At 43.4% G+C, this 25,105-nt stretch overlaps 1 protein-coding gene across 1 annotated transcript; it reads left to right on the top strand.

Moving 5' to 3' along the window:
- Window positions 1–4,442: 4,442 nt before the first annotated feature.
- LOC309588763 (tetraspanin-7-like) lies at window positions 4,443–5,159 on the top strand (the record flags this gene model as incomplete). Its single annotated transcript, XM_082308427.1, has 1 exon — window positions 4,443–5,159. The coding sequence occupies one exon, from the start codon at window positions 4,443–4,445 to the stop codon at window positions 5,157–5,159; it is 717 nt and encodes a 238-aa protein (XP_082164553.1).
- Between the last annotated feature and the right edge of the window lie 19,946 nt (window positions 5,160–25,105).

A 25,105-nucleotide genomic window follows, 5' to 3' on the forward strand; every position in this document is an offset into this window, starting at 1 on the left:
CCAGTAGGCATCTTGTCCATGGGAGGAGCTCTTAAGCATCTCCCAGACAAGAAAATACGAATAATAAATAGTTACAACATCAAAAGTACAGTGGTACAACATCAGCAGGATACTATGGTGGCATCACATCAGTTCTAGTTTTCCCCAAGGTAAATAAATGCAGGTACTTTGGCAACTATAGTGCCTCTCCATGAGTCATGACATGAAGATCTCATTCAGGTGTCTAAGGAAAGCATACTGGTGAACACTAAACTAATACTGCTTTTTTGAAGCTACTCTTGCTACCCGTAATTTTATGTCAAAGGTCCTAACTACCTGATCTTGCTCTCTGTGTCACTGCTGCCAGTTGTTCTTGTAGCCAGAGCTACCTTAAATAACCATGAACCGGGAACCACAAAAAGACTCCGTTTCCTTGAGAAGCCGTGAAGAATCCCTGCATTGTTTTTCTCTCTGTTACAGACTGATTGGAAACAGCTACTTCAGAACTGGAAGTGTAAATGCATGCCAAAAAATCACAGAAAGCGGAGATGGAAAACTGTATTAAAATCATCATGCCTCTGCCAGGGAAGAGATGTAACACTTAAGGCATGCCCAAACCAAAGCAGTAAGGAAAGAGGAAAATTCACGCTTCAAGCAGACTGCTTTTCCTTGCCAAAGAGTATTGCAAAGCGCTGCCTAATTAGCTATCTGCTATCACCCACATACCCCTCAGATGCACTCTTTGGCAGGCTGCTTCTTGCCACTAAGTACCAGTTTTCTCTAAGATATATTAGTTTGCATTTTCCAAGGTCAATCTCACTGTATTTGCTGCCCAAGTTTGTAACCACTCTTTGATAATTGGTATTGCTGCTCTCACTATTGGGTTAGGCACTTCTGAATCCTTGCTTCTTACGGTATTTCCATGACAGTTTGCTTTCCAAAGCGACATGTAAAGGAATATCACTTCTCTTTCATCAAATTGTCAGTCCACATATCACATGCAGTATCATGAACATTTATTCACTAGTACGATTTCATGAGATTCTGTAACAGTTTTCTTACTAAGACGTAAACATATTTTATGATTCTGCCAATGTCTGAAAAATCAAGCTTTTCTAGTAAGATTATTTTTCAGACACTGAAGCTGTTTTGTTTATGGCTTCACGTACACTCAAGGAGCCCAATCCTACCTCCTTTACTTACCCAAACAGTTCCAGTGGCACAGCTTATGAGAATGGGCAGAATTTGGCCCTGTATACCCATTTCACCCTGGTTAAAAAAAGCACAAATGTTGATACCATCTGGCATCTTCTAACACTGAATGCTTAACATGGCTTTTGGAGCAAGTTCAGCACTTAACTGCCAGTGAAACCAATAGTTATTATGCGCCAAGTACTTCACAACAGCACTGATAGATCATAAAACATCTTTACAGAGATACTTTTAGATTTCTGTACCCTTAGCACCATCCTTCATATCTGACACATGCTAGAGGAACCTGGGTGACAACAGATCTGCCCATATGCCCTGTATTTTGACTGCTCCTACCTGGCATAACGCATCCCAAGATACCTGTGCAAGCCTGTTCTAAAGCTATTTTGCCTAGCTGCTTTCAGTGTAAGGAAGGGCAAAGGTAACAGAAAACACCACATATCGGTGTTCTTTTTGGTGTTCTTTATTGGTGTTGAAGCCAAATGTGGCTTCAAATCTGAGACAGTGTCCAGAGAGAGCATTCACAGGTTCGTCCTGTGAAAAGGGGCTGTAGCCCCTCATTAGCACTGCCCAACGTAGCTAATCTAGCCCTTCTCCTACGGGTTTTAGCTGTCTGCGGTCCAAGACCTGGTTCTGATCGCACCAACTCCGAGAAACTTCTGAAAAAATTGCTCTGTCATGAGAAAGTACAGAGAGTCATGAGAGATAAGAAAGGCAAAACTGCAGTGGGTAGTTTTGAGATGCGGATACTTAGCAGTTCAAGGATTCGAAAGGAAAAAACACTGCTATGAAAAGGTGTAAAATCCTAAGAGAAAAAACAGGTGGTTGGAAGATGGCAACGCAGCAATGATCAGCGCATTCCAAGGAGAGCAAGGACTTTTCCCCACATGGCTGACAACTGCCTGGCCAGCAGAGACTCGCTGCTTCAGAAGAAACATAGCTTCATGAATGTCACCTTCAGAGCCTCCCAACAGCATATGTTCACTTAGGTGCGAAACTGTGAAAACCATCACCTTGTAGCCATTGGTTATGAAATTCCATACCTGCAGACCTCGTTTGTCTCTGCCATGAGCTTTTATCCTTCACTGTGGATGTTAGTCACATGATTTAGTGCTAAAATGGGTAATATAGTGCAATGTACTGGGAAGTACTTCTAGAGCATGGAAATCATTCCTAAATCATCTTGACATGAAGATCTGGGAATCTTCTGAGAAGATCTGAGAATCAAAGGAAGTAGCTCAGACTTGATCTGTCAAGAAACTGAAGAAGAGCTTAATCTTGTAAAAAGGCAAAAGAAGAGAATCTGTAAAATGCAGGAATGATATCAGTCTCCTGCTAATTAAATTATTAAGGCCTCTCATAAAGGACAGATGATGTTTCAGTGACGATTATGCTATATTAACGCTTTGTGTCAAACTGTGATACATAAAGCACCTCCTTTCCTTGCATTATTCTCTAACAGAAAGACACCAACAAAATGTTTTTCTCAAACTTCCACACAAAAATTACCACTAGAACACAATTAAATCTCAGAATTCAGTCCCAAAGGAGTTTGATAAAGATGTGAACAACAGGGTACTCTGACCTGATTTTTTGGTGTGACTATTGCTTATACAAACTAAAATCCCCAATTTCACTCAAAGTTGTATCAGTGGAAAGTCAAATGACAGTAGTATTGTCCCAGGATAAGGAATTACAGAAAAAAAAAAAAAGGACTGACAGTTTGAAGTGCACAGTGATCCAGTAAACTGCAAAGGTTAAAGATCTTTCACCAACTAACAAAACTGTAATAACAAACATTTTATTAAAACATTTTAAAAAAGCAATATAAACATTTTATAGAAGTCTGATAGTATGTTAGTTTATAACAGAATTAATTTCTTGAGCACCTGAAGACAACTAGACTTGAAAGTCAACTCTAAGTCTCACAATGCCTTTGAATAGTTTCTGTATTCAGTGCAAAGACCCATAGCAATGAAGATGGTACAAAATCTTGAACTGAAGAATACTACATACCTCTTGTGGTGTTGCCAAGAAATGCTAAAGAGAAATTGGTCACTTGGTATGGTCAAAGACTCACTAAGCAATGAATTACCACTGGGGATGCTAATTCTGCCTCTGCCTGAGATCCTGCCTCATTTACGGTTTCCTTTTCATCTTTTACTTATCAGGCTTGTAGGAGTAGCTTATCTTTTGCAATGAGACTGTACGGATGGTGGAGTCTCACATCGGACCTTCCTGGGCCACTTGTTACATAGCAGTATCTATCTGCGGACATCCCTGCACGGCCATTTAATGCCTTCTCTGTGGCTCAGTGTTATCATGGGCTAAATCAAGTGAATATTTAACGGAGTCAGGCCACCTGGAAAATAGTTTCCAGCTGGGAAAATCAAGACTGACTGACTGACTGAATGACCGTGTAGTTAGTTAATATTCAGGTAGGGATTTATGCTTGTTTCTAGAAAGTGTCCTAATAGCACAGCTTGATGCAGTATAAGAAATAAAAATAAAACTTCTCATTTAATAGATTTCTTACGCTTCCTGTGGATTATTTGTGGGTTTTTTAGGTGCTACTCCTAACGTTTACAAGAAAAAGTTTAGTCCCTCGCCCAGGGTAAGCCAGCAAATGCTCATTTCGAGCTTTCAGCTTGCAGAACCTTTCCATCAGAGGTCCTTTCCAGCCTGAATGATTCTATGGCTGTACGGCTGAGGGCCGGCTCAGGTACACCCCATTTACCACACCGCAAACCTCGGCCAGGAGAGCTGGGGGGGGCAGGTACGGGCTCTGCCCCGGCGGCCGCAGTTTGCTGGATGGCCGCTAACGCCAGGCGGCTGCTCGCTTAAAGAGACGGCACGGGGAGAGGGCAGGGGAGGGGAGGGAAGGGGAGCCCCGTCCCGTCCCGTCCCGTCCCGTCCGGGCTGGGCAGCCCGCCCGCTGGGGCCGGCTCGTCCCACCCCGCCGGGCCCCGCAGCGCGGCCAAGGGCCGTCCCACCCGCGCCGGGCCCTGAAAAGGGGACGGGGCGGGAGGGCGGCGCGACTCGCACCGGCTGCGGCGGGGAGGCTGCCGCCGGGCCCCGCACCGAGACCCGCCGGCAGCCCGAACGCCGCCCAGGCGCCCTCTCCTCCCCGCCGAGGAGCGCCGCGGCCCGGCACCCTCGGGGAGCGGCGGCACCGACGGCCGCGGCACCCCCTCACCGCGACCGCCACAGCCCGCCCGCCGGCACCACCGGTGCCGGGGCCTGAGGGCACCATGACCGTGCTCAAGCTGTCCCTCCTGGCCTTCAGCTTCGTCTTCTGGGCGGCGGGGCTGACCATGCTCATCATCGGCCTCTGGGCCAAGGTGTTTCTGGGGACCTACCTGGCGCTGTCGGCCAGCGACTACCCCAGCGCCCCCGCCATCCTCTTGGCCACCGGTGCCGCCATCATCATCTGGGGCTTCCTGGGCTGCTTCGGCGCTGCCACGGAGCACCGGGGCCTCCTGCGTGCCTACAGCGCCTTCCTGACCGCCGTGCTGGCGGCCGGGCTGACGGCGGGGCTCTCGGCGCTCCTCTACCGCCAGAACGTTGCGCAGGGTTTCCAGGAAGGGCTACGCCAGGCCCTGCTCACCTACGGGGAGGACGAGGGGATGGCGGATGCCCTGGACGCTTTGCAGCGTGCCTTGTCCTGCTGCGGTGTGGAGAGCTACCGCGACTGGCTCGCCTCGCCCTGGGGGCTGGAGCAAAACGGCTCGGTGCCGCTCAGCTGCTGCCGGGCCCGCCGGGGTTGCCAGCACAGCCTGCCCAACGTACGCGGGCTGCACCGCGACGGTTGCTTCAGCAAGGTGTCGGCCTTCGTCAGCAGCAACATGTTTTACGTTGCCACGGCTGCCCTGGGGCTGGCACTGCTGCAGCTCATTGGCATTGTGCTGGCCTGCCTGCTGGCTGCCCGCATCCCTGCCCGCCTGCTGGGCATCGCCAGCCCTCGCTGAGATCCCCCTGGTCCTGCCGCTTATCCCCTCCAGCTCCCTTCTTTCCCCCAGACCTGGGTGCACCCCACTGGAAAAATCCTCCCTTCATATTCCCCACTTCCACCTGAGCTTCCTCCTCCAGACTCCGTTCCTCTTCTGGAGACAGTGTCAGGTGCATCAATGCCACAGGCATCTCCACAGCCCCTCAGAGCTGGGAAAGTGCCTCCCGGCCTGGCCGTGCCCGCTGCAGGGCAGCAGGTCCCCACTGCCCCCCTGGAGCCTCCGGAGCGCTTCCACAGAGAGTGGCGGCAGCGTGGACAGACATCGCCCTCTGGGGCGGTGAGGACAGCTGGGTCAAGGCTGGCCAGTTTTCTGGGTGATGCAAACATCCTGAGGCACTGAAATGGGGGCCAGGAAAGAGGGAGAGCAAGAGAGGTGTCTCTCAGCATTACACCGGGTGAGTGTTCTTCTGAGACTGGAAGATTATGCGACTGGAAAATTATGTGGCTGGAAAATGATGGTACTGGAAAACTGCTGGAGTGCAGAAGGGGCAGGTCTGGTCCGGGGACACCCAGGTAGCGGTGCCAGCAGCTGCCATTGGGGTCTGCTTGAGGGACTGCCCAGCGGCGTGCGCCTCACCGCCGCACAGATTTCCTACCTTCACTGCGTGCAGATTCAACCTGTCCGGCTGCCACGGGTGCTTTTCCTGCTGTGGTTTTTTTCGATGCTGATCTCCATCTGAAGGTGGAGCTGCAGCTCTAAGTGCTACTCCCTCCTTCAGGACGTGCCTGTCCTCTTAGCCAGTGCTTCGCTGGTTATGTCTTTGCAGGGCTGAGAAGACCTTAAACTTGGGTCCCTGTCATACAAGAGGATGGCAAAAGCTGTAGGATCAGACCTGACTAGGGCTGGCAAGAGGAGGGAAGGGCACATTGCCCGTCAGAAGTTTCTTTTGGACTTTTGCTGTTAACTTCAGGGTGAGTGGAACAGACTCTCTGTTTTATAGAAGGGTTTCTAAAAAACAGCCCTGAGACTCTTTGACATTTTTCCTCTTTCAAAGGATCTGTCTCTGAAGTGTACCCCCACTTATGTTTTTGAAGACAGTTCTATACAACCTGAGAGTAAATAGAGGACCCCAAGACTTGCTGTGTAGCCCTGGGTGTGTGCAGGACAGACAGCAGTGTAAATCTACAGGATTTTGTTTTTCCCAACAGTTCTGGGCTTGCATCTGGAGCTTTAGGAAAAACAAGCCCTGCACTTTAGAGCGTCCTGAATTTTCAGAGCTCCACCTCTGCTTCTTCCCACTTCCTTAAAATCCGTAAAATGGACTTTTACATGTTTCTCTGCCTCGCAGCACACAGACACGCTGAATACCCCCCTTACCCAGCAAACTGGGGAGGCAAGATTTCAGAAAAGAACCAAGAACCACAAAGGAACTCCAGGATGTGGTGTCTTTTAGGAATGTGACTACCAAAGCTGTGGAGAATGGTCAAATGCCAACAAATAGGAGCAGGACATCTTGAATGAAGAAGATGACCAATAGCTTCATGGGAGGAGTGGAGCACCCGTGGGGGAAAGGGGATTAGCAGTGAAGCTCCGGTGCCCGGGCAATGAATGCATGGGGTGAGGGGCGAGGAAGGCTTGGCTCATTTTCTTCCTTGCTTGCCTTTACTACTTTTTACCACATTTCTGGCTTTCTCTTTTCCTCCCACTGAAGAACGACTGCTTGGCTGCAAGGACGAGCCAGGCAGAGCCTCCATCCCACTGGTGCGGGTGGCGAGAGCCTCTCCTCCCTCTCACTTTGGGAGATGGAGCTGGCCCTGCCCGCGGGGCAGCCGTGCCCGCTCACCCTGGTGAGGCAGGCAGAGGGAGAGCAAACCCATCGCTGCCTCTCCATGGGGAAAACCCGATCAAATGCAGAGCTAACTCTCCTCCTGCTGTTTAAATCCTCACAGTTTCTATACCTAAAAGAACCATGCCTTGGTATTTCTGTGCTTTCCGCCTGCTGAAAATAAGCTTCTAGGATTTTGTTTGACAATGCTCCTGGGGGTGAAACCAGGGCAAAATGTGTGTTCACTTGGAAAGATTCTGATTTCAGGTATCGTTATTGCTTTTAATGCTTTATCCCATTTAAAAATACCTGGAAATGCTACCACTTCCTTGTCTTTTGTGATAGTGAAGCCCTTTTTGTTTCTGGTTTTGGTTTTGGTTTCGTTTTTTTTTCTCCCACCAGTTTTCTTTTTTGGAAGAGGGATTGCTCAATTCTAGGATGACTTTGTTCCACCTGCAGGATTGTAACTATTGCTGACCTGGGGATAATGCTGCAATTTGGCCTGCTAATAACGGCCTCTGACTTGTGGGACTGCCCTGATAAAGCTGCGTTATTCCCGCAGAGCAAAGCAGGCTTGCCCAGGGAACATAAAGGGAATTCCCCCAGTTTATATTAACAATTACACAAGCTTGATGGTAGTTGAGAATGTAAAAAAAACCCAAACCAAAACAATTTAATTAGGTGTTTCCATGGAAAAGTGATGTTTTATTCTCCAGATATGCAACATAGTCTAAATGCAAAAAGTTTAGATGAAGTTTGAGCTGAGGACTGTTGAATCCAGAATGGTATTTACAAGCAAAAATCTACAAGGACCAGCAGAGAGTATCCAGCACCCACTGGAGTCCAGGCCCACAAACTGATTTTACTAAATTTATAAAAATGTTCTTTGCTCATGGAAATAATTCCCTTGGGTCAGTTCTCTCAACCAAAGCTCACAAGATCAAAGTAGAAAAAGAGAAACTGGGTTTTCCTTTTTGGAGAGCGATTCTAGTCCGCATGGATGGATCTTAGGATTCTGCGTTAGCAGTTATGTTGTGCTTGGGTGTTAGCTGTGGCTTTTATCTTAAGTGTCCCTTTGCTCAGGTATTGGGTGGCTATGTAACTACGGTAATCACATTCCAGGTGAAGAGTGCAATGTAAACAGGCTTCTCAGGCGTTTGACTATTCATCTGAATAGATGAACTTTGAAAATGTGTTGGGAATCTGTAGAGAAAATAATGTTTCATTTTTTAGCGCTGATGTTTATTGTTTTACATAAGATAATTTTTTATTTTTGTTTGTAAATGTCCCTGTATTAACACCACTTTTTTGGAGTTATGCGCTAGTGGACCTCCTGTTATTTTCTGGAAATCAATGTCATGTTGTACAGTTTTAACAATGGGCAAGAAGTATAGTTTGTATGGGAAATGGTACTTCAGAAATAAAGTTTAGCAAGTGCTACGAGCAAAACAGGTCACTGTTTCAAATCCAATTCAATATTTGTATTTCTGTATGTCTCTGTATGGTTCAACTAAGTGCACGTGAAATGAAGTGTACACTGCAATGTAAAGACAGAAGCATATTGTGGTTTTTTTATTCAGAAGATCCATTAAAGAAGCAATAAAACAGGTGTTGTGGAGAGTGTGGGAAAGGGACATGGAGTTGCACTGGGTTTATCACAGCGGTCTTCTTTATCTGACTCAATAAGCTCTGAAAATTTACAACAATATGGCATTGCTCTTTTTTTGCTCCACTGATTACTAAAATTATTTCTCATCCTGACCCTGATTACGTTATATGACACATAGCAGTCAGCCAGAATGAAGGATGCTGTTAAAACACATTCAACCAAAACCCTTGTGTAGATATTCAATCAATTTGTTGTGGTTTTAAGTGGCTAGGAATATCAAAATAGGCATGATATGACCAAGTTTTAAGCATACCAGTGCATGTTTGTATGGTGGACAGGCCTGAATCTCAGCACATCAACTTAATGTAATGAATAATTCAAAATGTAAATCATCACTCTGCACTCTTGGTCTACACTCACGGAAATAAGATAAACCTTGGCAATGACCACATAAATGTTAAGTATACTTATATCACTGAAGATTTCATGGACTGGCTGTGAGTTTTAGTTGAATGTTTATTGCTAGTTCCTAGGATAATAATTAACAATATTAACTTTTGTAGATGTATGGAAGAAATGTCATTCTTCTCTAATTAATTCCCAGACTAGCAGATTCCCAGTAGCTGTTTCAGTTGCCCTGAATTCTTTGTGCTCAGTGACCAAAGTTTAATTTAATTTTTAAAATTAACTAGGTTCAACATTAATTTTGTTCTGGATGGTCAGAATGGCTGTAACTGGAAAATGTTACACTGGACAGCACCATCTGCCCCTTGCTGGAATACGTATTTGTTTTCTGTCATCCTCTTCAGCACAAAGTCACTCATCTAAATGGTATACTTTCATAAAAGCCGATCCCATCTTTTACAAAAAGCTAATCTCAATTTTAACACCACTGGTTATTTAATAAATTAAAAAACATACCAAATTAAGTATAGGAGCAAGCTGTGTTGCAGTTGTAGAAAGAATAGCTCTTTTGTTCGGACAAACTGAGATTTAGGATTAACAGGGTGGTGAGATTAGACCCTTGTTATGAAACAAGGACTATTTTATAACATTGATCTTGAATACCAAGAAGATGACTGTTTCAGACTTCAAGAGTGTTTTGATATTTTGTCCAACACCAGTTATTCACTGGACTTGTGTGTAGCTGAACTTGACATTACAGATAACCAGAACTAAAAATGGCCTTTATAAGAGATCGTGAATTTTTAGAGAGAAGATGGTTTTTCTGGGGTCAGAAAACTTAAACAATAAGGAAGCAGTAAGACTGGGTAAATCAGAGAAGAAAAAAATTTCTTTTGTTAAAAAGTAATTTTCGTGTTTATTTATGCATTTATCTTATTATAACATTATCTTCTTTCTTCTGGAGAAAATACAATCACTTATTACCTCTGTGACTTCCACTCATAGCAGCTGATATTGTATAAAGCCCTTGGCAAGAAGAGTACTCATCCTTCTATTTCCACAGATAAATTACAGTAAAGATGCCCTTTTCATAGGTCCAGCAACCTAAGGGAGATTTTGATAAATCAGATATAGCATGGGAAGAGAGCTGGAAATTCAGTGTTTTCCCAACCAATTATTTTCGGTTCCAATAAAAAAGGCACGTCTATGGAAAGTTTGGGAGGTCAAGTTAAGAAGTCTTACCACAGTCTTGTTCCGAAGCACCACAAAATATTGGTCAGAAACTTAAGCGTAAGTCACATAACTAACGGAGTCTGAGGCTTTCTTTTCCTCTGAAATCTCTTCAGCCCAGAGGATAGCAGATACCATTAGCAAGGTAGCACTGGTTTTGATATTGTACTCGTTTGAGCTGTGCTGGCATCAGCACTGAAGAGAGCAAGTCAAAAGATACTCTTAACTTAAAAAGATTTCTATGGTTTCTAAAGGTATCTGTAAGGATCAGGGGAACATCTGTAAAGATGTATTTTTTTTACAGAACATCTGTAAAAACATCTTCCCCTTCATCCAGCCACACATCCCTACCTCAGGGAGCTTATCAAAGCCACAGTCACTTCCCATAACATCCCAAATACTGTCTCAAGCACTTAAAGAAAGCATTTATTTGTGGGAAGAGATTTTTTTTTCACTAGGAAAGCAGACAGTTCACACTGGTTTATTTTGCACCCGTGTTGTTTCTTGGGCTTTTTGGTCTAGTGCCAGGGCATGAAGGAATAGCTTCAGACAGAAGTACAGCTAAAAGAATTTGGATCTGACTAGAGACCTGAAGAAGTAAAAAAAAAAAAGAAAATGCCCAAAGGTGAAGGCAGATGTGGTGACAGTGAGACTGCAAAGGAGGAGAAAACAGTGGTAAGTCCTGCACTGCCATAAAGAAACTATTTTCTGAGCAGAATTTAAACATGAACTGCGAAAGGGATTTAACTGTGTGTGAATCCCTTCTGCCATTAGCCTTCTGATACGTGTAGTGTTTACTTTTTAATGCCACTGTTTACTTTGTGCAACTTGAAAAGTTACTGGGAGTCACATCATATCCTGGAATTTTGATGGTATTAATTAAGGATGATATTATGGAAAGACATGCAAAGCAGACTAGAGTGCAAAACAACCTAGTGGTAGGATCTCCTGTGGTTCTTCTCTGTTTTCTTCTGTCTCAGAGGCTGACCATCTTCGTAAGGTAAGATTTTTGACACCGATATGTTAATTAGCTAAACATATCTATCTGTGTAATTTTACTTCAGTTTATACTTCATTGGTCATGCACCCATTATGCTTCAAAGCAGTAAAGATACATGCTTCTGCTCAAATCAATTTGATTGAAAACCACAGATTTCAAGCTGTTCAATATGCCACTGTAGTTTGCCGAGAAAGCGATTAAAGTATCACAATTTAACCTTGTTTTCTTGTGCCCTCTACTGTCTGGATCTACTTTCTGGGCCAGTAAAATTCAAATATCAAAGGATATAGTGTTCCTACGTTATCAAAGAGAACACAAACACACACACACACACACATTTTTCAGAAACTCTGTATTTATTGGTCAGGTATGTGGACTTGCTTGTGGATGACACAGTGACAGAAAAAAAAAAGGAGCTATCTAAGCAACGTGTCATTCTGTCCTTGACATTAGCTTTCATTTGCAATGAATGCTCAGTGCTGTTTATTGTAGAGGGGAAATCTTTTGTTAATGATTTTAATCCATGTAATAGAATTTAGTAGAGAATCTTATCTGGGCTACAGGATTCAAATTATCAAATTAAACATTATTTCAAATGCTCTAATTCTGTGAAGATTTTTCTAATCTGCTTGAAGCGATTTCTGTGAAGCCTTGCTTCTCCTGTTCTCACATTCTGCTAATGTCTAGAGTCACTCAGGCTGGCTTCACAGCAGCAAAGTTTTGAGTTAAGTGGTGTTTGAAGCTTGAATCTTAGACTATTCTCATTTTGTAAATATTACTCCTGTTTTATCATAGTAGGGTACTCAGACTGATACATTATGAATATAACATTTGTGTTTATTGGTTTTGAACAATATCTTGAGTCTTAGGCAAGACCACAGCAAAACAAAGGGAGGTGCAATACTGATATTGACCAAGACAGGCAACTCCTTGGAACTGGAGATTCTTGGAAGAATATCATATTGCATCCTAACGTTGCAACAAATAGGTCAAATACTGCTTGGTGATTTACATTATTAGATTGCCCAAAATAACAGTTCTACAGCTCTACTCTGTCTACATGAGATGCATGCATCTTAAGGTACCAACACTTCAAAGCGGTAATATGGTCCCATAATAAAACCTAAGAAGAGGGATCTTTCATGCTTAGTGTTCATCATTTCTGATAGCTCCACTTTTTCCAGGTCACAAGATGGGGTGCTGGGAGTATCCCTGGTCGGTTCTAGGCCTGACCGGAGAGATGGGATTGATAATATCTTGGTTAAAATGTTAGCATCAATTAGAGTAGCCCTACTGCTTTAGGACTGCTCTGAGTGCATCTTCCAGGGCTGTTTCTCTGCTGTTTGCTTTCCTGACCTTGCAGGCAGCACTATGTAGGGTGCCTGCTACCTCTAGGTCATTTACAGGCAAAGTGACTAAAGTGGTAGAGTTGGGAAAATGACCTGTGCAATACAGGGCTCTACTTTCTGAGCCTTCAACATCCCCACCACAATATAAAGGAAACCTCTCTAGGTAGTGGATGTCTTTTACATTGTTTTTTAAATTTGTTGTTGTTTATTGAAAGGGTAATAAATACATCTTTTTGAATGAAAGATTTTCCACGTGATAAAGCTTCCCTTGGAGGACCAGAGTGATAGTGTCTCTTCTGCTCATGTCAGCCTCTGCTGTGCTGAGGTTTGCAGCAGGAATCTCTTCTCACATAGCAGCTCACTGCTGCGAGGGGACTGCCTTGAGGAGACTTTGGAGTTCATCAGCACTTCAGTTTCCTGAAACCACCTTTTTGACAAGATGCTTTTCTCAGTAGTTGTGGTGGAGTATTATGCCATGTTCCTTGACATGTGTACTTGTCTCCTAGTAATCCCAGGTACTGTCATTCTTACCTACGAACTCTCAGAAGAGACAGAGGTGGAGGCTTGCCATCTGCAGTAGCACCTTCAGTTTCAGTGCAGAGTTCAGCCAAAATAATCATCAAAGAAGAGCACAAATCCAACAGCTAAATATACCTATCATCTCATGAATTGGAATAGATCTGTTCACCAGAACTGGTAAAGAAAACACCAGAATGGCTAGGTAATAAGCAGAATTGGAAACTTATTAATTTTGTAAAATTTCCCACCAGTGTAGCATGTTCACAGTTTCTTGTCCATTTTGCCCTTCCAAGACCTGTCTCTGTAACTCCACTTCTTATTCACGGTGTGTTATTATCTGTAATGCTCGTCTCAGTGGTTAGTTTTCTGCTGCCTTCTGCGTCCCTTGAACCAACTCCTCTTTCTTTTCTAGCTTCCCACCTCAGGAGTCAGGCAGTCCTTCCAGGTCTGAACTCCTGCTTGGACAGGTTTTTGAAAAGAAGCCTCTTGATCTGCCTGGCTTTAGTAGCAGCAGCTTTCTAGCACCAGTAGTCACGTTTATGTTTTTTAATAATATGAAAAAATTGTCAGAAAGTCATAATTAAACAATAATTTCAGATAGCTATTTTTCTATTAGATAATATTTGTTTCTTACCAAAGCAAATATCACCACCACCCACCTCCCAGATATCTTCTTTGTTGGCTTGATGGTATTTGTTGTTGTTGCTGTTATTTTGTTAGAATGGTAATACTCCAGGAAATGTAGGTAGAAGCTAAACTAATTATTTTACAAGGAAAATAAGTGGTTTTGGACCAGCTCTAGTGATTATGTTAATAATTTAATTAATGAAGTTTAGAAGGTACCATTGAGCAAATTAATCAGAAAATAAACATATCATCCTCTACTTTCTGGAGAAAGTAGAGGTCTCTCTTCCAGGTAGACTCCCAGAAAATGAGCTTCATGGTTTGAAAGCAGAATAGAGATTAATTTTAAGTCCTCTGATAGAGGGCATTGAGACATATACCTGGCTAATACAGCTCTCCCTAACAAGTAGAAATGGAGATGTGAGTACTGTTTTGAAGCCAGCTTTCTAGAATATATTATATATGTCATGCTTCCAGTGTGTCAGGGATGTCATCCTTTATTTCCATTCTGTATGATGTTCCTTGTGTGGTTATGACATTCACATTTATTTGTTACTCAATTTTTGGCTCAAGACAGTTTTCGTCATGTTCTTTTCCTTGTGCAAGAGGCTTAGCAGCAGTGTTGAAACACCATTCTGTCCCTGCAAGTGGATCCAGTAAGATTTCTCCAGTGCTTCCTACATATGTCACCCTTTGAAAAACAAAGGCAGTACTGTTTTTCACTGAGTTTACACTGTGCACTATCTATCTTGTTTGCTTCTGATTTATAATATGAAACACAGATTAATCTTCTTGCCCACAGAGCCTTCTAACATATAAAAAGCATTGCCTGCCTTTAAGCCATTTATTTTACTGAGTTTGCTCAATGGTACCATCAAAGCTTTATTAATGTAATTCCCCTGATGCTGCTTCCTCTCCGGCTTTTAATTATGACATTGTAGTACAATCAGCAGACTGCTGGTCAGCTCCTTAGTTGTTACATTTTTGGGGACTGCATTTTCTTTGTTCTTCACCCTGGCTTTTATCATATTGATTATTTCTATCTGGTATTGACGTGTTTCCAGGACATACTGTTCTGCTTCAAATGAGATTTAAAAGGCATTTGACACCCTAAATGTCAGATCAGTTATTTCATATTTAACTTGATCCAAATTATTGCAATACTGGGTCCTGGGACTCTTTTCCAGAGCTGGTTGACACAAAGCTGGAAGCCATTGGGAACTTAAAATAAAACTTGATTCCACAAAAGTAGGGTCCTTAGGTTCTTTTGTTTTATAGCACTGTTGATGGACACCTATATACATGAGCATAGACAGCATGATTGTGCAACCTATACAGTAGTGTGTGCACATATCCATATATCATTTGGCCCAGGCCCAGCCATTAGACATGGCTGGACTGGCAGAAACAGAGATATCGCCTTCCAGGGTTTCAACCAGGTCTGCCCTTTTTCCACAGTAGGGCCAGGACAACCACTAGAAATGGAACAATTTCACCAAGGACAGTGTTAATTCAGATTAAATCACAAGGAATCAGCCAGTGTTGCTCTGTGTTTTCTTTGAGGGCATTCATCCTCCCAGAGCCTGGCAGGGCCAGGCAGACGAGTGCAACGCAGTGAAGGGTGCCTGGTCCAGGCAGCTGGCACTAACCCATCAGATATCAGCCCACAAAAGTTTGCAGTGTGCCCTGTTATCAGTGGCTTATGCATTGCTGATGGCAGAAAAGTCAGACACTGCTTGATGAAACCATGAAGCCCAAAGCCCATATGAATCTGTAAACTTGGGTATGGGAACGGAGGCGATGTCATTGCTGCTGCTATGTTTGCCTACATAGCATGCTGTGGACATCTCTCTGCAAGCTCTGTGCTCTCCTTGCTCAGACAGAAGCCTTATTATGGAAAGCAGCATTTTTCTGTGGCATTTGCTGCCTGGATCCATTCAGGTGCCTGCTTCTGATCGGGGCGTAGACTGTGACTGAAAGGAGGTTGTAGTGAGGTGGGGGTCAGTCTCTTTTCCCAAGTTACAAGTGATAGGACGAGAAGAAACGGCCTCAAGTTGCACCAGGGCAGGTTTAGATTGGATATTAGGAAAAATTTCTTTGCTGAAAGGGTAGTCAGGCACTGGACCAGGCTGCCCAGGGAGGTGGTTGAGTCTCCATCCCTGGAGGTATTTATAAGACGGGTAGACGTGGTGCTTAAGACATGGTTTAGTGATGGACTTGGCGGTTGGACTCGATGATCTTAAGGGTCTTTTCCAACCTAAATGATTCTATGATTCTATGATTCCAGCCAAGGTGTTTGTCAGAGAGTGATTTTATTCAGTGCTGAGTTCCCATTAGCACAAACCCCAGTGCAATGTAAACAGCTGAAACAAATTCTTGTTGTGTTCTGACCCAAAAGAAAAAAAAGCTTAATGTTTAATACAGAATTGCAAATATTTATATTCAATCAGTTAATAGCACTAGTTCCTGCAGTTTATGAGATGCCTTGCAAGTCTCATCCTTAGCTATAGTCCACCTCCCATCTGGGATAAGACAAGTTTGGATTTTTTTCAGTTTTGTTTAAAAGATTGAACAATCTATATGAAATATAGGTCTGGGGTTTACTCTACCTTTGCTTTGTCAGTCATTACACCAAACATAACTACAACCATCAAATCTTCTCTTTTATGCAACTGGTTTGTAAATCATCCCTTTGTAGATCTAAAGGATACTTTGTTCCCCAAAGTAGTTGCCTTATGGAAATGACACTATGAACTTTCTGCTAAGGCTGTACTCTTATTAAAAATGCCTTGTTCTTTAAACATACATTAGCTGAGGCCAAAGCCTTCATTTCTTTTGGACTTCAATACTGTGTTATTAATGCCTATGAGCCAGAGGTCATTAGTTGATGATATTGAGTACTGCCCCAGTCTTTTTCAAAAAGCTGTTTGATGGCACTTCAGTTTTGTACTTTCTGTGGAAGACCTAGACATGATGTTATTGCTTTTTCTTCCATAAGTTAGTATAGATTTGCAAGCCATTGAGTAAAGGAAGAGGTAAAAAGGAAATTTTGAGGGATCCTGAGGACTGAGTGTATTTTTAGTTAGTAAAGAGTATCTTGATGTCTCATTTCCCATCTGGCATTTTTCATCAGTGTTTCACAACACTGCGGTTCTTCCATGACATACCACTATCCCACTCAGAGACACGAAGATGCTTTTAAAACCACTGTTGGGGAGAGTCGGAGGTCTCTGTGCAGGGTAGAAGCTGAACAGGGACAGAGGCAAGTCAGAAGGGCTAAGCATATGGCAGCAGTGGTCGGTAAGAACTGCAACAGCGTTTAAGGGAGATGGCTGAGTTCAGGACGTAGAAAGGCGAACTGTAGGACTCTCTGGTTGTGACACATGGCATTTCTTGGGATGCTGACTCCAAGCAAGCCACTTATGAGTGCAGATGTCAATATGATTGACTGGCCTAACACGGGATTTTTCTTCTCAGGGCAAATTTTCTACAGTTCAAAGTGGGGAGAGTTTTCCTACATACATCCTGACACCTTCTCATTCAATAAAGCTGGTCTGACAAAACAGCTGGCATCTCTAAAAGCAGCCAGCTGTGATACAGCGTAGTAGCAGGAAGAGAAGAAAAATAAGGAAAAGGAGAAACACCCTTTCCTTATTCTATCACTGCCAGCGCTGGTCAGAGCGAAGTGCTCTTCTTCAGTCATTCTTCCTGATTTAATTAGCGCAGTGCAGTGCTACTGAGCTGTACATAGGTGGCAACAGGGAAAACGAAGTGTTTGCATTTGTCTTGCTGTGGAGCAATTGCCTTGGACAGACACCTTCTGTGAAGAACGCGTCCCCATCTGCTGGACAGCAAGGAGGAAGCAGACCTCACTGTCTGTCCCACCACAGCTGCCCAAAGCCATGCTGATTTATGCAGGGCTTGTGGGAGCAGGATCCTCCCGGTGATTTTGCAGTTTTTGGTGCTGTATTTTTATAGTCCATATAAACAGATAATTCCATATGGAATGGGTCAATGCAATGTTAGCTGTGCCGTGCTGGCACCGTGAGTGACCATAGCTGATGTAGGGGCTGTTTGCTGACATGGGTGAGCATATGTTCAGCTGTAAGGAGCTAATGTGAAATGGGAATGTTAACTGAGGATATCAATTCATCAGAGCGTAGACACTAGGGACAAGAAGAAAATATTAAATCATTCTCCTCCAGATTACTTTTGAAGTCCACTGGCCTAGAAGTTTGTTCCATTTTCAGCTTTGCAGAAAAGGACCTAGCAGCTGTGGAGGATGAGCCAAACACGAGTCAGCAGGGTGCTCTTGCAGCAAAGGTGGTCAACCTCAGTCTGGGCTGTAATAACAAAACTGCAGCCAGCAGAGAAAAGATTAATTTTGTGTCTCTGGCACTTGTGAGGTTGTATCTGGAGTACTGTCCAGTTTTGGACAAGAAGGAGCTGACCAGCTTCAACTCATCTGGCTGAGCGCCACCAAGCCTGTTTGGGAGCTGGAGAGCACGATATACGAGGAGAGGCTGAGGGAGCTGAGTTTGTTCAGCCTGGAGAAGAAAAGGCTTGGTGGGGCATCCAATTGTTGTCTTCACCTGTCATGATTTTCATCATCATGACACAGGTGATTTTCTTCACCTGTGGCATGATTTTAGGCTGCCCAACATGCAGTTCTCTGGATATCAGAGCTGTCTACATTTGCAGACCCTGCGCTCCTCTGTTTAATCACACAGTGGTCACTTGTAGGAACTGAGATGCATGATAGTCACACTTCAGGGCTGAGGCAAAACTGAGGGGAAAAGAGCAACTGTTACATGAGCAAACACAGTGTGTAGGGTGTTGCCACTCGGCAGTCACTGCATCGCACCTCCAGATAGATCCTGGCAATCTCTCTTTACTTACAAGGAAGATGAATGCTTAGTATCAGTCCCACTATGTCAGAGACAAGAAGCAGTGATTTTTTTCACTACCTTACCCAACCATTTCAGGACAACTCAGTTAATATTTATGTCTGGAGATTTTATATATTATTCATCATCTCCTATTCCTATTCTCAAGCTGGGCTGACTGATTTGAAACTGTGCTGAATGGAGGCACTTGGGATGAAGTGGTATGAGTTCCTATTGTGCAGTTGTCCTTCCCTCACCCGTTCTTGAGAAGGTTTTCCACTTAGAAGGGACGGAAGAACCATGGCATAGCCAGGAGCAGAAACCCAGAGGAACCCAGGACAGACATCCCAGCTGGTGAGTCCCTACGGCTCAGCGCAGCACCGTGTAAATCTGCCAGCCTGGGTTGCGAAACGTCCTGGCAGGTCCGTCCAGCTGGGGCAGAGCACACGCTGGCGTAGCTAACCCTGCTTCTGGTTGCAGTGGTGGCTCCCGCAGAGCTAACTGAAGCATCTCTGCATGCCGCTTCTGGGGTTTACTCACTGTGGTTACCAGCTTGGATGAGTCTGTACTCATTGTGTACACCAGTCAAACCGCCGGTTCGTAGAAGGATGGAATGAAACCTCTTGAAAAATGTAACCAAATGTTGAACAATAGTCACTGAGTAATAACAGATGTGACTGCACCAGTCAAGTGTTCTTGAGGCCTAGCCTGGGCATGCAGCAGCTTTTGGACTAGAATATGGCCATGCACAGTCCTGCATTTTTATTTTCTGTATCATGGGAATGTGTTACACGCTCTGAAGAGGATAGGATAAATGCCGATTACAAATGTGTTATAAATTCTAACCTGATCAGAGAAACTTGATCTTGAAAATATGCTACGATGTTTTCTGGCACATTTCAGCTACATTTTGTTTACAATGATCTTCAGTAGAATGGTGGGATGCTCACGTCATGGTACTGTACTTACTAAACAGTATGCCTTGAGGTTGTAGTCGGGTACTTTCATTTGTGTGGGCACATTTTAGAAGGCAGGAGACCAAAGGTATCATCTCAGGCGATACCCTTAGGAGCTCTGCTGAAGTACACTGCCTGCTGGGACAGTGCTGGTTTGGAAACAGGGATTTTACAGACACAGCGGGAAGGTTTCCTCTCAGTTAAGTCCTCTGTGCAGCGGTAGGCTGTGAGCGAGTTCAGGGAGTAACATTATTGTTGAACACTGACATTAAGCTTGGCCCTGTGAGGGCAGGCAGTGCTCTGGAGTGATTCATACCTTTCATGTATACATTTGTGTACACATGCAAAATAGGAGGCAATGGTACAGTCACCTTTTCTCACTTGTTCAGTGCTAGGCACTTTAGATGGCTGTCAAATGCCCAGTGAAGGTTACTGACTTTACAGGAGAAATAAATGAAAAAAATTCACTGATACCCAGAATTGATTAGTCATTTCTAAACCAGTTTTCATCTGGCAAAAGAAAGTGCAGTGTGAGAATGGCAGCCGGCATACTCCTAATCTGGCTGTTTGTCTAGTGAGGCAAGTGGCAGAGCTGTATCTCTAACACAAATAAAATGAGATGATTAATATCTAGAGGGCTTTGTGAATTGAAATACTTGGAAAGACAGTAAGTATTAAGTTATCAGGACATTGTTGGCTAGCAATGTCTCAAATCCCTATTAGGAAAAGGGATTGGTAATACGGACATTTTTTTACCCCACTCACAGGTCTGAGGCATAAAGAAGACTTAGAGAACACGGGGAGAGCAGTAAGAGACATTTTCAATGTCAGAAATAGCAGAAGACCAGACACATACCCGTGTCTCATGTAGACTTCAGCTATCGTGGACTACAAAGAAGATTCTGAGAATGCAAGAGGGAATGGTTTGGCTGTTATGGGCCACAGATCTTCTCCCTGGAAATGATGAAGAGGTTACTGAAAATCAGAGTTGTTCTGATAGACCTATTCTCATTGATTACATGTCATCTGACACAGTGCTTGAAAACCTGGGATGCTCAAAAATGAAACCAGCTCAAAGTACAAGGCACCATATACCTGATTTCTTTACTGTCTGACAGTGCCTTGTTGCATTCACTGGGTGTGAGTAAAGCTAAATCATTAAATCCAGTTAGTGCCTTTTTTTGGTAGGAAATAAGAAGTAGGAAAAGATAAATAGTTCAGCTCACTATTTAAAGTTTGGAACAAATAGAGTAGTTCAATGGGTTAGTGGAACATCTCTCTGAAAACACGATTATAGAATACTAGAGAAAACATCAATATCATGTAACTTAAGTTTATCTTATTAATGCCAGAAACCTTTTCATAATACCCTTATGTAATGATTTCCTGGTTTATTGCTTGTATTTTAAACAAACTTCTGCATTTAAAACATGCAATTACCAGCTTCAAAATCCATATTATTATTTTTTTTTAATAAGTAGGGCACATAAAGCCCCTTATGTAAAGAACAGACAAGAAGTCAGTTGTTCACCTTACTCCCAAGCATCTCATTTCTGGGCAGATTATCCTATGTGTTTTATAAAGCTGACTGTAAGAAAATCTTTGCACTTTGACAGGGCAGGTATGTCACTACTATTAATGCCAGTTCTGGCAACAAGAACTGTACTATCCAGTTTCATGCTAAGCTGTTTTTTCCTTCTCCTGCAATTCTCCACCTCGTACCCTGTGGTGATACCATGAATTTAACTGAAGGCTCCAAATACCAAGCAGGTGTGGTAGGCTGGAGAAATCACTGCAATGCCTGGCAATGCTGCTTGTCATTCAGATTAAAATGGTGCATAGGCACATTTTGAGAGAGGGCCCTTTTCACACAATTAAAAAAAAAACGTCGGTGCTTGACATAATGGTATTAGATATTAGAAAGCTGACATGAATATTTTGCTTGGTGCAAACATTGGTCATCTCCTGCAGATTTGGTCTTTGAAAAGTAATTCTTGTCTCCCTTTTTAGAGACCATCAGGCTGAGCAATTTTTAGTCACCCAGTAACTGCACAACTTTTGGTATTTATCTAATGGGCAAGATTGGACTGTTACAGCTTGATGCTGGTATATTGATTTTCTGAAAATGCATTTATTAATGTTATTAAAAAGACAGAAATGCCTATATGGCTGTAGGCACTCCAGCAAGTTTTTAACAATGCAATGGACATAATGAAATCCAAAAGGTAGTGGATATCACGCTAGCAAGTTGGTTTTCAAGGGGCAGATCAGGCAGCTGGATACCATGTCATATCCTTTGGGAGTTCTGGGAAGCCCCTCCAAAGCCCTGTAGTACAGAGACAGACCCTAGCTCTCTCGTGAAGACCCTTGCTCAGAGCATCACCAAATCTAGACGGTTTCAGATTCAGAGGGCAGCAGACTTGTATGTCTCCAAGACCTCACAGTGAATGGTCTTTGACCCTATAATGAGGGGAAGTATCAGAAGAGCTCCTCTGTGGCCCACAGCTGTGGAAAGAAGTGATTCCTCACCGCCTGGTCCCTCCCCACGGAGACTCGGATGACTGAAATTCTTGCCAAAGCCTAGGCAGCAGCCAGATCCTTGCAGACCCCACAGTGCTGTTGTCCGATGCTCCCTATGAGCTGCCCTAGTCACTGATGTTATATGGTATCAGTTCCTTAAAGATTTTAAGATATAACACTTCTATGGAATTGTTTTTCTTTCCCTGTTTTGTACTTTGTTCTCTAATGTGAAGGAAACTCACTTTTCCGTTTCATTGGACTCAAGTTAGGTTCTTCCTGTTTGTGTATTATTTTTACTTCGGGTGTTTCTTCCACCTAGAGATTAATATCTTTTCTTTGTTGCTAGGACTTTCTGGGCTGATCTACCTTCAGGAAACTCGAGCTGTCCTGAGTGAATGCCAGAAAATGTCCTTTAATTTCATGGGTCACTTACGCTTGTGTTCAGGAGTGAAATGATCAAATACCCATCATTTCAGGGACTGACCTTGCCCATCAGAAAATATACAAGTACAAAATGTTTAAACCTTCTTGCAGCCAGAGACACAGAGACCTGAGGGAGAGCCTGGCTCCAGCAGTAAGGTGTTTGCTGCGCACGGCGGATGCATCCCGCGCAGGGGCTGAGCCGCCAGCTGCGCTCGGTTACGTTACCTGCAGCCAGTGTGCCAGTTGTGAAACTGCTCTCCTAGCACATCGGTATAAATTTGGTTTATACGAAGTCAATATTTTCCAAAAAGGAGTTTAACTTTAGACTGATTCAACAAAGCCTGCCTAGAAAAAGCTGTTTAATTTCCCTGGGAACCGTTGGGGTCCCTAGATATCCATAGAGGTACTTATTCGGATACTGTAGAGCACAAGACTGCGACAGACTGCACGGAGATGCTGAAACTCCTGAGTAAGCGCTGGCTGGGGCTGATGTGGGCAAGCAGGGACCCGTGGGGCCACACAGACATGGACTTGGACCCCAAAGCAGCCCAACCCACAGCTGCGGTATCGTGCCTCAGCGAGCAGATACCCTGCTCGGCATTTTGGAGGTAGCTCACACACAGCCAGCCTCAGTGTCTGCGTTGTGACCGCACAAATCCTTTACATTGCCTGTGGCCCTTCAGCAGATCTGCTCTTGTCTGTCTGTTCCACCTCATCCGCTCCTGGCCCGTGATGGGAATTCTCTGCTGCCTTCAGTCCCTTAAGCATTCCCGTGGGACTTAAAAAGAGACGCTCTATTAGCCTTCACTCCCGGGTAATTTCCAGCAGGTGTAATTACAGCCTGACTTCTCTCCATTCCCCCTGAAATTTCTGTCTTCGCTGCTTCCTATTAGAAAAGCCATTTCGCTTCACTCAGTGTGATTGCACTTCAGGAGTGAGTAAAGTGATTTCTAAATGCAGCTTGAAAATGCTTTCAGCTGAGGGTTATTCTGGCTTTTCTTTTTCAGGCAGAATGCAGTAAAATTGTTAGTCAACAAAGGCGATGGAAATTGAAGCTTTATGTGTACACATTGGAGAGGAGTCTGGCAGATGAAGGGAAAGGCAAAATAATTCCTTCTTCTTTGAAAGCTGACCTTTCCTCCGGCAAGGTAAATCTAATTACAATAACTGCACTGATTTCATTGCAGTACCACTGGGAGCACTCTAAATCCATAAAATAAATTAGCATAAACACAAAGCACACGATAGGTGTATGGAAAACTGTTCCAAGTTCTTTCTGTGCAATATTAATACGTTATTTATCAAAGCTGTGAGTGAAGGCTCACAAGTAGGGATGAATGTTTTTAGCTACATATGACTTGTGATAGTAAAAGATTAAACACTTCTGCTTACTGCTAGGAGGGTGTCTCTTGGCAGAAGGCTTAGTAAAAGAAGAATTTCTACTCCCTGTCCATCATTGAGATTAATTCAGATCCTATTACGCAAGCTTTGTGGAAACATATTTTCTCTATTTCTGTCATCTGCAGTTGTGATAGTTTTGGATTTAACGTTGCAATTTAAAAATTTTAATTTCTTTCTGACAAACTGATTATAAATCTCTTGATAGACAAGATTGTACAACGTGTGCAAAGATGTGTAAGTACATTGGATGATAACAAATGGGCAATAACAAAAAAATGGGTATGTATGAAAAAAAATCAGATAAATGACCGTGTCTGCAAGTTACTTGCAAGTCCAATGTTATGATTATCTGTTAATAAGAAATTACACAAAAGGTGATTTTAGCTTTAAGCTGTTAAAAATGTATTTGTTGATTCTTAAGTCTACCTTCAGGCAAGGCTTGAATTTTAATTGCTGTCACTGGGTGAATGTATAATTAATGCAATATGCAGCTAAGGTATTGTCTGATTAATTGTTCTTATAGTGCATTTAGGAAGCCTGTTATTGATACGAGTTACCGGGATAACGGCCGAGATTGTTACAAATACTTGTACTAAACATTAAAATCACTCATAATCAATTTAAGGAATTATAATATTTTATCTCCTCTAATGGATTTTGTGGGAATATTAACCAGCAAAACCGTACGTGTAGTGAGTCTATTCAGGACTGCTAAAATCACATATGAAATGTCAGCTTTTGGATTAATTTATCAGAGGGAATAGAAAGCGGCTCCTTCCTGAACCTTTCAGTTCCACCTCAGCCCATGGTTGTGATCAACGGCAATTTTGAAGTTAATGGAGACATTTCCATGCGTGTACTGAAGGTAGCTCCTGTCGACACCATTGAAGTCCCCTGGGGAGAGGGGGGGAGCGGGAGGAGCTGGCGTCAGCTAATTAGAAATGCTTGTTACGTACTGTATGTAGAAATGCTATGTTACCTATGCTTACCACGTGCAAACGGCAGTGGTCAGCCAGCCTCTGGCTGAGCAGACCTGTCAGACTCCTGTCAGGCAGCAAGGGAATATTGAACAGTACCTTTTAGTTCAATACAATTCATGCTGCAGATCCTCAAATTGCTCTCTGGTTTAGTAAGGTATCATCAGACTTACTGGCTAAAAAATCTTTGTGACTGCAAGATTCTTAATGATCAGGACAGTTTTAACAGTAAAGCAGAGC

Source organism: Platalea leucorodia (genome assembly GCF_965183815.1).
Source record: "Platalea leucorodia genome assembly, chromosome: 4".
In the NCBI taxonomy this organism is placed as follows: Eukaryota; Metazoa; Chordata; class Aves; order Pelecaniformes; family Threskiornithidae; genus Platalea; species Platalea leucorodia.